The 13,369-nt window shown below is 36.9% G+C and overlaps 1 protein-coding gene across 1 annotated transcript in view; it reads left to right on the top strand.

Moving 5' to 3' along the window:
* The window catches only part of LOC126754491 (uncharacterized), a 121,518-nt gene extending 110,657 nt beyond the window's left edge, over positions 1-10,861 (top strand). The window contains exons 3-8 of the mRNA XM_050466503.1: positions 949-1,155; positions 4,850-8,086; positions 8,148-8,496; positions 8,564-8,694; positions 8,761-8,928; positions 9,576-10,861. Coding sequence (XP_050322460.1) covers positions 949-1,155; positions 4,850-8,086; positions 8,148-8,496; positions 8,564-8,694; positions 8,761-8,928; positions 9,576-9,941 — 4,458 coding nt within the window. The 3' untranslated portion in view covers positions 9,942-10,861. The remainder of the gene's footprint in view (positions 1-948; positions 1,156-4,849; positions 8,087-8,147; positions 8,497-8,563; positions 8,695-8,760; positions 8,929-9,575) is intronic.
* Positions 10,862-13,369: the final 2,508 nt, after the last annotated feature.

The raw sequence follows: 13,369 nt of genomic DNA, 5'->3' as shown, positions 1-13,369 counted from the left end.
GCGGTGCCACAAATTACTCGTTACAAATATTCTAAATTACTTAAAGTGTGACTACAAATGCCACAAAACGCACTCAATCAGGTAACGATATAAGCGAGAATATGTGTGCAGATAGTATGTAAATACTATACATGCATATTTTGTATAAAAATTTGAATCGAAAGTAATAAAACTTGCTCATACGAGTCCAAATATGGAGAAATAACGCGAATATCGAAAAATGGGTATGCTCGCTGCACCTCGTTTGTTGTCATTACGTGCAACATGCATCATTTTGCTGCTGCTAATACTGGCAAACAGAGCAGAACAACGAGTTCGTTTTGTTGTGCGGGTGTGATATAGGTATATTTATGTTAAAATAAGTGAAAAGATATATCAAAAATATGCATTAACCTACTAAAACATTGTTGGACTGCTTCTAAGTATATGTTATATTATATTTTTTTATACCCTGAACGGTACATTAAGTTTGTGTTGTTTGTAACTCGCAAAAGGAAACGACTGATATCCAATAAAGTATAAGTATAAATAAATGATCGACGTAAGCTAAGTCAATTTAGCCATGTCCGTTTGTCCGTCCGTCTGTCTGTATATATGCCAACTAGTCCCACAATTTTTGAGATATTGATCTCAAATTTCATACTCATCCTTTTTTCGCCAAAAAGCAGCTCTTTTGTCGAGATATCTTCACGAAATTATGTATGAGCTATTGTCCAAAGCAAGGGTGCAATCTCCGAAGAAATTGTTCAGATCGAGTCACCATAGCATTAGACTACCTTACAAACTGACCGATCAAAGTTCTTGTAAAGAATCGTTTGTATTTGTGAATTGTTTTTAAAAAAATTTATATGATTGTAGTTGTAACAAGTATTCAATTAAAACACTAGCATCCTTATTATATAAGACTTAATATTGCTTCTTACTAATTTCTATTATTTTTCCAATCAGCAAACCCGCAATACCGATTACTACGACATTTCACCGCGCCCCTTTGGTTCGCCCGCTTCAACGGGCCTCAGCACCGCAGCCAGTGGATTTACTCGTTCCAAGGCAATACGTCCGATTGGTGGAGGTTTTGTGCCATCACAACAAAGTCCCGTACGCGCGAATGTGCCACATCAGCAGTCACAATTTTTGGCACATTTCAATGAGCCGGTGAGTGAAAATCCGAATGCCAGGCTGAACAATAAAATATAAAATAATATCTATATGTTATAACTAATTGACAGACGGCAGCGTTAAACCAGATTAATTGCATTTTTCGGGATTAATTCAGGAGCTACCGCGGCTAACTCCGTTGCTGAATCCAAAAATAACTCTCAAAATTTTAGGGAGTTTGTGAGATTTTCGTTGGCAACATTGTTAAAAATGGCCAATTTTCATCTATTGTGAATGAAATACAAGCAACCCTGACAGCTGTTTATCAAATTCTCAATATAATATCAATAAAACTTCTATGTTATGATGCAGTTTTAAAAATAATGTGTTGATATTTTTTTGTAATAAAAAATGATTTGGTAAAAATTGGTCGGCTAACAACCGCAATGTTTATCTTCTATCAATTTTCATTGAAAATATTATAAAAAGGACAATGAGCTGTTTATGAGAGTTTCAAACTAGCATAGCTGCCGTCTGTCACCTACAAATTTGGATCTGATTAAGTGCGCAGTTAATCCGGATTAACGCTGCCGTCTGTCAAGGCTATTACTTGAGTTAAGAAAGTTAAAGTTAAAATAAGTGGAAATAAAACAGTACATACATATATATATGTATAAACTCATTAAAGTAGCGGCTCAACCCGAATTAAGTTAAGTTAAGTAAGAATGAAATGCTATACTCATTGGCGTTTGAGAACATCGGGAGTCGATAAATCAGTGATTGTTAAGGAATTTTATAGTGATGGTTGGCCCACTCACTTCAAGCTGAATATGGTCTACATGACAAAGACTTTAACAATCAACATAGTTCATAGAACTATATTTATATAACTAAACCAACACGTTTTTTTTAATTAAGTAAAACAAGGTCTTTTTCTTCCTTCTTCAGTTTACAATATTAGATTTAATAAAAAAGTTTTGGTGATATTTCCGTTCCGTTCCGAATGTTTTCCGTTGGTGGAAGCACAATTTTCTTTTTCAATGAACACATACTATAATTGTTAATGTATAGAACAATTTCTAAAGGTACCCATCTAAATGACCCTTTCGGGAGGTCCATGGAACGATCGATACTAGAAAATAGCAGTTTTATAGTTTGATCGGACCCTTCCTAAAATAAAGCGTCTAAAGGCTTCAAGGGTAATAGAAATTACAAATAAAATCGACTGAGCAAAGAACTATCTGTGGTAAAAGTGTAACATCTGTAAAACCTATCAGGAGTCATTATAAGAGCGCCTTGTTGAAACTTCGCGATAGTTTCTTTTACCGATTTGCCAATTGGGGTACAGATATATTATCGAATTTTAGAAACTTTCAGTAATTAAATTTACAACAACAACAACAATAACTTGCAAAATGAGTGTTTTACCATAAATGTTTTTACCTGAAAATAGCGAATTGTAGAGCAACTCATAGTAACATTTTAATAAATTAAGGCCAAGCCCGATTTTGCTGCCGCGCCGCGGTGCGTCAAAGGCCAGAAACACAAAAAAATAATGGAGAGAGAGAGGTGCTACGCTTACTCAGCAGAAATTAAAGTATTTCAATACTTTAACAGCAAACAGATTGAGCGAAGAGGTAGTCAGGCACTAACGGTAATAGTTTCATTGCTAAGCAAAACGGACGGTTGGGAGCAATTTTATAAACTTACATACATATGTAAGCATACTTACCTATGCACTTATGAATGTACATATATTGTACATTTATAGTATACATATGTATATAATACACATATATAAATATACATATACTGTGGAGCGATATGACAAGACACAGCGCGCTTAAGGGAATCAGTCAACAAAAATGTCACGCTCGCAGAATTGCATAACGCCGGCAATAATATTAAAACGAGCTACACATTAATACCTATACATACATATGTAAATGCACATAAATGTGTGCAAGTTTATTTAACTTGTAGCGCCACTAAGCGAACTGCTGCTCCACATTGCAGCAAATTGTACAAAATATATACTGAGAGTGTATGTACATACATACTTATAAACTAATATTGGTTAATATTTATACCGCACCCTGCTGCTAAACCTGTAACAATACAATTGTGGCGATAGGATAAAAAGCACGGAGATTGCGTTTGAAAGCTTAAACTGAAGCTGTTGTTTCGAAATTCTCAGAGTTGTGATGCTGCTATAAAAATCCCGATCCCGATGTTGAAATTTATCATGTCGTCGCTAATAGTTTCGCATTTATTACCGAATCAACGACAATCAAAAAAAAATTAAAAATATTAATGGTAGTTGTGAAATGTAAATGTATAAAGATTTATTCAGTAAATACGAAAATATTTTCATTCTGATGTTATAATTACTACTATGAGCAACAAATAGTAAGGCTTTGTTTCTTAATTTATTCTTCAAAATATATGTCGTTCCTCTCAAAGTAATTCCCATTGGCCCCAATACACTATTACCAACATTTTTTTCAAACCTTGACGTTTTTGACTTAAATTAACTAAAAAGGGTTTCCCCGGAGAGGTCGTTTTAGTTTGCTGAATAGCCAGTTGTCACACGATGCCAAATTAGGCAAATACGCTGGTTGCAGCATGATATTGGTTCAACATTTGGCAAAAAACTCACGAAGAATTAATGTAGTATGCGACGGTGCCAATCGCACTTTCACTTTTCTTAGGCCCAAATGATCACTTAAAATGGTGTTCACTGATCCTTTGGATATTCCAACGATGTCAGTAAGATCTTTGACCGTTAATCGTCGATTCGCAAGCACCAATTCTTTTTTTTATTGACATGTAGATCATCAATTGATGTTGATGGCCATCCTGGACGAGGTTCGTAGTCAACTCGTTTCCGACCCTCCTTGAATAATTTGTACCCATTAAAACCACTTGCTCCCGACAAAAAATTATCACCGAAGGTCTTTTCCATCATTCTGAACGTTTCGGCACCAGAAAGTTTATTCCGCACCCAAAATTTAATGGAACTTCTTTGTTGAGTAATTTCACTCATAAGTAGTATAGTAAAATGTCGAATGCACCTTATGTACTTCAGAAAGAAAAGCGTAATGTTTATTTTGACGAAAGAGTCTTCGCGCGAAATTTAAATAAAAAAGTCTTACTATTTTTTGCCTATATATAATCCATGTAATAATAATTTCAAAGCAGTAAAGCTTTATTTTAAATATTGCGAACTCGAAGTGATTTTGTCGATAATTATTTTAAACTGAAAAAAACAAAAATTGTGAGAATGATATAGAAACTCCGATCCTTAATCCCTAATTTCGTTCAGAGTGTCATCATTCAATATAATAATTTCACAAGAATATTTTTAATTTATTAACACAGAAACGTTAAACCAGCTGCCAATTCAGATTTCAATCCCTTACTTATAGATATATAGAAATCTATATATTTATTAAGGCCACAAATTCCAAAAATGATTCAGCATACATATTCAGGGGTTTAGGCTGTAGCTCTATCCTAACTACTTGATTCAATACTCGTATTAAATGTAATAGTTCAATAATTATCCCAATAAAAATTCCTTCTATTTCTCTCCCAAATTTTGGACAGAAATTCTACCTTTCACTCTCTCTCACTCCGTCCGTCTGTTTTACATATGCTGTCTAGGTCAAGTTAATATTTAAATAGATATAGTACCCTCTGCACGGAAATTTTCAATTTTCACAATCCACTAACCTTTCGTACTTTTCAGGCTACATCCTCCGCCAATCGCCCATCAGCGAATAGCTTATCCGGCTCGTTTCAACGACCTTTCGGCAGTAGTGGCTTCGTGCCCAGTTCTAATCGTAATCGCCCAGTCGCCGCAGCTTCTAGCGGCTCGAACTACAATACCGATTTATCACCAAATTCAAGCCAGTCCGCATTCTCGCAATCATCTTTCAAAAACACGCGCAATCGTTTCCAACCTAGTAGCGCTAATTCGGCTGCTCCCTCAGCCAGCACGGAATCGCCAGCGCCTAGCACGAAACGATACAACCGCTTCGGTGCAAGTCGTTCGCAGAATACACTAAAAGCACAACAACAACCGACTCCTTATAATACACCTGAAACCTCGTCACAACGTCCCACATTTGGACGCGTTACTGGCAATAAGTCGACCAGCTTTCAACCTAGACGACCAGTTTTCATTAGCCGCGAGATTAATGAACCCGTAAATGTGGCGAAAGTGCAGAGACCGCTCGCTGCCGGACGCGTCAAGTTGCCCGTCAAGGAGGCTCTCTTCAAGCAATCTACGACGGCTTCTGTGAAAACGACATCAGCCATTACACCCACCAGTGATAGCGAAGAATATTACGAGGATGAAAGTGGTAGCCCAGCGGATATGAGCTCCACAAAAGAAACAAGTCTGGAAAAGTTCGAACTGCATGAAGCCGAAGAGACAACGGTCTCAGTTATAACAACTGCAGATACAACACAGTCCACAATCAGCGCTGAGGGCGAAGAGACAACAGCTTTGCCGTTGGATGATGACAAATCAGAAGCAACCGTTGAGCAAGTGAATGAGGAAAACGCGAGTAATGAATCAAATTACGAATCAATAGATGTCACCACACATCGTAGCTCGGAGTACGAGTATGAATATGCGGATGAAGAAGAATCAACAGAAGCCACTGTAAAGGAAATTAAACCAAAACAGTCTTCGACTACTTCAGCGAGTGAAACCACCACTACAATCTCTACCACAGTAGAAGTATCAGAGGTCACTACAGAGCAGCCTCAGACAATCGTAAGCAATCAGGAAGTTGAAGAATCATTAGAGATACTAACGACTGCAAATCACGACACAACTACCGCTATGCCTGCAAATCATAAGGCGACTGAATTAGAACACTCGGAAGATAACGAAGACGCAAACTACGAAGGTAGCGCTGAATACGATGAAGACGAGTACGAAGAAGAAGATGAAGAATTTGAGGAAACGGAAGATGTAAGTCAAGAACCAGTAAATGATAAAGACATTATCGATCGCGAGGTCATATCAGTAGTGACTACCAAAAGCGTAGTGAATGGCTCAACCGCCTACCCCACACCGGTCACACAACGTACAACAACAGTTTCCAGTGAGGAAGAAGCCATATTTATGGAAAATAAAGTACAACCGGCTAAAATGGACAAAGTGGAAGCAGCCGAAGTTGAAGTTGTCGAAAAGGCCGCCGACAATTCCACAACCAATGATGATTCTATGAGTAATACAACCGAGAGTTATGTTGTAATCGCCTCCATTCAAACAAGCCGTAGTATAAATGGTGCACGATTCCTACCTTTCCCCGCTATTGAGCAAGAGGAAACCAAGCAGACCCTCTCCGAGCTGGAACGCAAAATTCATGCACAAAAGACAGCGTCGAAGAAAACTAATAAAGACGAGGAAACAGACGAAGTCTCAGAAAGTGGTGAGGAAGTAATGGGGAATGTAACGGAGAAGTCCAGCACGAATGTGGCGATCTCTTCAACTGAAAGCATTATCGATAAGTTAGATCGTGTGCAATCGGAACTGTCAAGTGGTCTACTCTCTGGTAAATATCCCATTATTACCGAAATGGATGTGTCGACAAAGGCCACCACTACTACCTCAGGTTCGAAATTCGTACCAAATATACGTAAGTTCCAGCCAAAGACTACCGCCGCCTCAAAAGTGAAGGTGCATCATTTCGATGAGAGTGAAATGGATGAATTGGCTGGCTTATTGCCAGTAGGTTTCAAACCACGTCCATCGTATAAGAATCGTAAGATTACTACTACAACGTCTGCTGCACCAGAGGTGGTAGAACCCGAAGGAAAGAAACCAACTCGTAACTCCACAATTGGTCGCTCATTTAAGAATAATGCTGTAATTGTACAGGACGTCGCTCTTGCAGGTCTCTTACCTAAAGGATATAAGCCACCAACTACAACAGAAGCCACTACCAAAGCCGATATCACAGATCTCTTCAGTAAAATTAAGTTCGACGATAGTCTAGAAAAGTTACTGCCGAAGGACTATAAAGAGAAAGCAGTCACGACAGCCAAACCGGCTGTAACGCTTGTGGATGATATCTCCAAGTTCTTACCACCGGGTTACAAATTATCTTCCACTACCACAGCACCAACTAAGAAACCCGCTGTTGCCGTACTAGACGATATCAGCAAGCTTTTACCACCTGGTTACAAGCCACCTTCTAAACCCTACGATGAAACTGATAAATTAGCCGGTGGTATTATACCGTTGAAGGCTAACGACATATCCAAACTTCTACCACCGGGTTATAAACTCAATGAGACAAGTACTAAGGACATTTTACCAATTCCCGAGAGCATTGATATTTCACAGTTATTACCGAAAGACTACAAACCTAACGCAGCCACTGAGAAACCCGTAGAAACGGTCGCAGTAAAAACCTTCAAGGATTCTATGGCAGCAATGAAAGCTGCTTCAACTACTGAAGCAAGTTCATCCGCAGCACCTGAAGGGGTCGACAGCACTACTGCTGCTTCTGGTTTCAAGGTAGTCTTTCCAAAAGGCGTACACAAACGAATAGGCGCGCAACGTTTGACTACACCGCGTACAACTGGTGGCGATAATGCCAGCGAAGTGGGCAACTCACCAGCAGTGGTCATAAAGAAAGGACCACCTACACGTGCAACCACCGAGTTCACGGGTTGGCCCACACCATCCACAACACCCATATCCATCGAGAAATTGCTGGAACAAAGCAGAACGGTGAGTATTAACTTTGAGGATCTACTTTCGTCCAGCAGCACCAGTACTACAACGACGACAACCACAACAACAACGACCACAACTCCACGACCTACAAAACCCGGACACTGCACGTCTGATTGTGACCTCGCAGCAACAATAAAGATTATAGATGGGCTTGCATGGAAACCGGAACTACTAGATCACAATACAGTCGAGTGGAAGAATCTAGCGCATGAAGTGGAGGCAGAGGTAAGTTTTCCGTACATTATTGGTCAGAATTATGTGTATTTAATTTGCATTTCACTTGCAGCTTAACGAGGTCTACTCCAAGGCGCCGCAATTGTCTCGCTGGTACAAAAAAGTACGCATTGACAGCTTTAGCCAGGGCAGCGTGCTTGTGGATTACTATGTAGAACTTGCAAACATCACCGAAGATGTAAACACTTTAGAGATCAAGAAACTCTTCCACGATGCTTTGACTCACCCGCCACCAGAGATGATCTTGACACACAAACCCGTTACGGAAAACGAAACCGACAATGAGGATGAGAGCGCTAACAATAATGCGCAATATCGCGAAGGGAAGGAGGAAAAACTAATCAAGGAGACATTCTTAATGGGAAAATATGTTATAGATCCATCGGCCACAGACTTTAGTGGTGAGTGATGATGAGACTGAGACCGTCATTTCCATATATTGGTATTTAATTTTATTTCTCTTTTCAGTGATACCCAAGTCCCTTTCACCTATGGTTGAATTTGCCGAAGAAGATCAACTGATACCTCAATGGGCGATTGTGATAATTGTAATAGGTGTGGGCTCATTGATCTTCGTTATAATTTTTGGTGTGACTGTGGTGAGTATTTTATAATAGGTGGTACTTTTTTTAGTTGTGGTGTTTAATTCCGTTTTACTTCCATAGCTACTTAACCGGCAAAAGCGCTCCAAAAAGACACCCATACCACTAACCAACGATATGTTGAATGAGTTGAAGATCAATCACATGGGTGGTGCAGATAATTATGGCGTCGATGATTTCTATAACATAGATGATGCTTGGAATGACACTAAGCAACCGATTAAACCAAAGGTAAGTTAAAGCACCAATACTCCGAAGTTCCTTTGAACTTTGACCCGAACAACATGATATTTTGCTTATATTTTCGCTTCTCGTCAGTAATTGGAGAATTAACGATTGTATTTCGGACACAGAAACGACCTTAATAAAATATATCAATCACAAAGGGATTGTAAGAACTTGTAAAACCCATAATTTGTGAAATGGTTTTGAGAAACTCACAAGGAATGAAACTCGGTTAAATATCTATAAAGTTTCATCAAATTTCTCATCCGCTCATCGAAACAAAGATGATTTGTTAAAGAATGTAGTTGCCTGAGTTTCTTTTCGCTTAATTAGAAGTTCAATCGCAAATAAAGTGGATTTGCTGAATTCTAGACAGTAGTATCGTATTCCTTAAGTACTTATCTTTAAATGCATTTTTATTTCGTTTAGTGGAAACAATCTTTTTTCATGATTTAATGATTCGTTTTCATTCATGATTGCGAATCCTGTTAGTTTTAAAATATGACCTATACCACTCGAATATAAATATATTCGGTCAAGAAGAACGCTGTGAGAATTCTGCAATTCCAAACTAATTCAGGAATATTTTATATGATTACAAACGCGTCTGTCATAAATTGATACTCCCTACTTCTCTTTTTAACACCCTCTAGCGTTTCACGAATTCCCTACACGGCAGCAACGGTTCCAATATCTACGACAGCTGGCGCTCCACACGTCACGGCGATTATTTGTACGATTCTCAAACTAATTACTCACAAAAGGGTGATTCTTTGCAACGTGCTCACCATCATAATAATCATCATCAGCATCATCATCACCACCAGCAGCAACAACATCAGCAACCACACCATCAACAACAACATACGATGTCACAGCATCAGCACCCATATCATCAGTATCCTGATGCCTTTGCGGATGCGCATCCAATGTACACGTACAACAATAATAACGGTAGCAATAGCAATCATGCGAGTCGAGCGTCTCGTTATCAGCGAGACTACGATCCAGACTTTTAAGTGATACAAGCAGAAGTATTGAAGGAGGTAAAGGTAAACAAATTATTAGTAGCGGAAATTGCAGAGATAATTTCTTAAAATTATAAAAATATATAAAGCAAATTGATTATGGAAAGCTTATATGGTTTATGCTTAAAAATATAAACTCTTAAGTGAGGTTAGAAACGAAAGAGAAAATTACTTAATACATATCTCGTTTAGCTGCAGTTAAAATTTATAAATTCCCGCAAATTATATTGAATAACTACATACAAATGAAGAAATTACAAAAGATATGCATAAAACGAAAAATACTCAAATCACAGACTAGCAGACTAATAATCTGTTACGTATGAAATCTTATTGTGTATGAAAATTATAGAAAATATATTTATTATTGTAAAAAACAGCACTCATTATACGATGTTGTTACACCTAAACTATTTCTAATAAAAACGAAATATAACGAGTTTATTTAAACTGTTAAAATCTAAGAAATCCTAATTAGTCTTCCTGCGCGGTGAAATTGACCCCGCTTTAATGCTATTTCGCTCTAAACATAAATTTCACGTGCCTTTTGAAAATTTTTAACTAACTGCGTTTTAGAAAAATTAAGAAAACAAAAAAAGAGCAAAAGTTGAAAAAAAAATTAAAACAAAATTATTGAAAATAATAAAACAAAAAAATTTTAAATGTGAAACATCGTCATCTTTAACACACTGTATATAGTGTTTAAGACGCTTCGATATATACTTAATTATATTCGTTTAATTACTGCATTGTAAGCGGCCGACTCGAGTTAAAACGAGTTGAAATTAGTCACGATTAGTGTTAAATCACTTTTAGGAAACATAATAATATTTTCTAATTTAGTTTTGAACGAACAACAAAAAAATTAAAAATATATTTTTTTTATAAATTATTGCATAAGCAACAAATAAGTTAATAATATATAATTTAACTAATGGTTTGTAATTATAATAAAAATATAACAACAAATATACATATATGGTATACATACATATAAATCGGGCTTTTATTTGTTTAGGTTAAATAATTAAAAATAAGAAGGAAATATATTCTGATGGTTTTCCATGAAGATAATTTAGGTTTTGAAATCTTTTATTTATGCATGTTATTAAATTAAAAAATGGTTTTATGTGATTATTTAAGGGAAAACAATTGTAAGTTATTATACTTCCGGTGTATTATGTATAATATTAAAAATGTAAAGTTTTTTTGAAATTATTAGGGCAATCGAAGCAGACTTGTAATATAATTATTATAATTAATTTGTTATTTTATTATATTTTATTTTCTTTTATACACTTTTATCAATTTCTTAGTATTTTATTTCAAAAATGTTTTTTTTCTTAAGGTTTTGCGCTCTAGGCTCCCCGAATAAGACTCATGTTAAGTTTATTAAAATATGAAAAAAATAATTTGTTGATCCAGTTTTTAAAGGATTTGAGGATTTTTAAATGTATCGCAATATTTTGACAAATAATTCGAATATGGATAATAAGTTCTTTATAAATGAATAATTCCTTTAAAAAAATATTGGATCTACAGTTGTGCTCATGGAAATAAAAGTGCCGGAGGGCTCTAGCTATAAAACACAAAATTCAAGATAAAAATACATACTATGAATTTTACAACTCTAAAAAGTAATTTCTATATATGTATATGCACAGCTTTATTTTTATACTCTCGCAACAATGTTGCTAAGGAGAGTATTATAGTTTTGTTTGTAAGTCCTAAAACTAAAAGGGTCAGATATAGGGTTATATATACCAAAGTGATCAGGGTGACGAGTAGAGTCGAAATCCGGATGTCCGTCCGTCTGTCCGTCCGTCTGTCCGTCCGTCTGTCCGTCCATCCAGCTGCTTTGAAGACAACATCCGTCCGTCCGTTGCAAGCTGTAACTTGAGTAAAAATTGAGATATCATGATGAAACTTGGTACACGTATTCCTTGGCTCCATAAAAAAAATTGGTTAAGTTCGAAGATGGGCAAAATCGGCCAACTGCCACGCCCACAAAATGGCGGAAACCGAAAACCTATAAAGTGTCATAACTTAGCCATAAATAAAGATATTAAAATAAAATTTGGCACAAAGGATCGCATTAGGGAGGGGCATATTTGGACGTAATTTTTTTGGAAAAGTGGGCGTGGCCCCGCCCCCTACTAAGTTTTTTGTACGTATATCGGAAACTACAATAGCTATGTCAACCAAACTCTACAGAGTCGTTTTCTTCAGGCATTTCCATATACAGTTCAAAAATGGAAGAAATCGGATAATAACCACGCCCACCTCCCATACAAAGGTTATGTTGAAAATCACTAAAAGTGCGTTAACCGACTAACAAAAAACGTCAGAAACACTAAATTTTACGGAAGAAATTGCAGAAGGAAGCTGCACCCAGGCTTTTTTTAAAAATTGAAAATGGGCGTGGCGCCGCCCACTTATGGACCAAAAACCATATCTCAGGAACTACTACACTGATTTGAATGAAATTCGGTATATATTATTTTCTTAACACCCTGATGACATGTACGAAATATGGGTGAAATCGGTTCACAACCACGCCTTCTTCCAATGTAACGCTATTTTGAATTCCATCTGACGCCTTTTCTGTATAATACGAATATATATTAGGAACCAATGATGATAGTGGAATAAAACTTTACAAAAATACGGTATTTGAAAAATATGTAAATGACGGATAAAGAAATCTCGATTATTACTTTATCACGCGAGAGTATAAAATGTTCGGTGACACCCGACTTAGCCCTTCCTTACTTGTTTTTTATTACATCCATACACCGACGATGCATACGGAATATTGAATCCTGATCTCGTCTCATTAGGATTTGTTCATATGCCTCCTTGACGTCAGCCAAAGTTGTGTTCAACTGTATGGATTTGCTATTGCTACAACAGCAAAATTCTCAAATTTTTTTTGTTTGAATTCTGGTCCAGTGTTTGCTCTGGCCAGGGTATTATGTCGATCCTTCTGATTCAAACCGATCCTTAGGTAGTTTGGTCGTATGTTTTGGGTCATCATCCTGTTCAGACGTCTTTTTTATAGACATTTCCTAGCTGACAAATGATAACAGAACCTACTTCACCAGTTTTACATACCAAGTTTAGTTTATGATGCTATATATCAAATATGTAGCACTAACACCATAGCAGAGAACATATATCATAGAGAGGGTTCACGGTGCGAAGAACGTAAACATATTTTGGCTAACTCGGTCGAGATGAGCGAGTTTCACCACTGCCAGCTCGGCAGGAGAAATCTTGACAGCTGCGCTTTAACAGAGCTGAGCGTGGAATAAAAATTATGCTCAGAACTACAAGTATATATAGCTGTTACAGACGTGTTAGCTCGTTTGCTAATATTTTTATACGTTTATATGCAAACATACATCCATATGTACATA

This window comes from Bactrocera neohumeralis, chromosome 4 (genome assembly GCF_024586455.1).
Source record: "Bactrocera neohumeralis isolate Rockhampton chromosome 4, APGP_CSIRO_Bneo_wtdbg2-racon-allhic-juicebox.fasta_v2, whole genome shotgun sequence".
Classification (NCBI taxonomy): domain Eukaryota; kingdom Metazoa; phylum Arthropoda; class Insecta; order Diptera; family Tephritidae; genus Bactrocera; species Bactrocera neohumeralis.
Note: the sequence above shows the minus strand (reverse complement) of the source record. Positions and strands in the feature narration are given on the sequence as shown.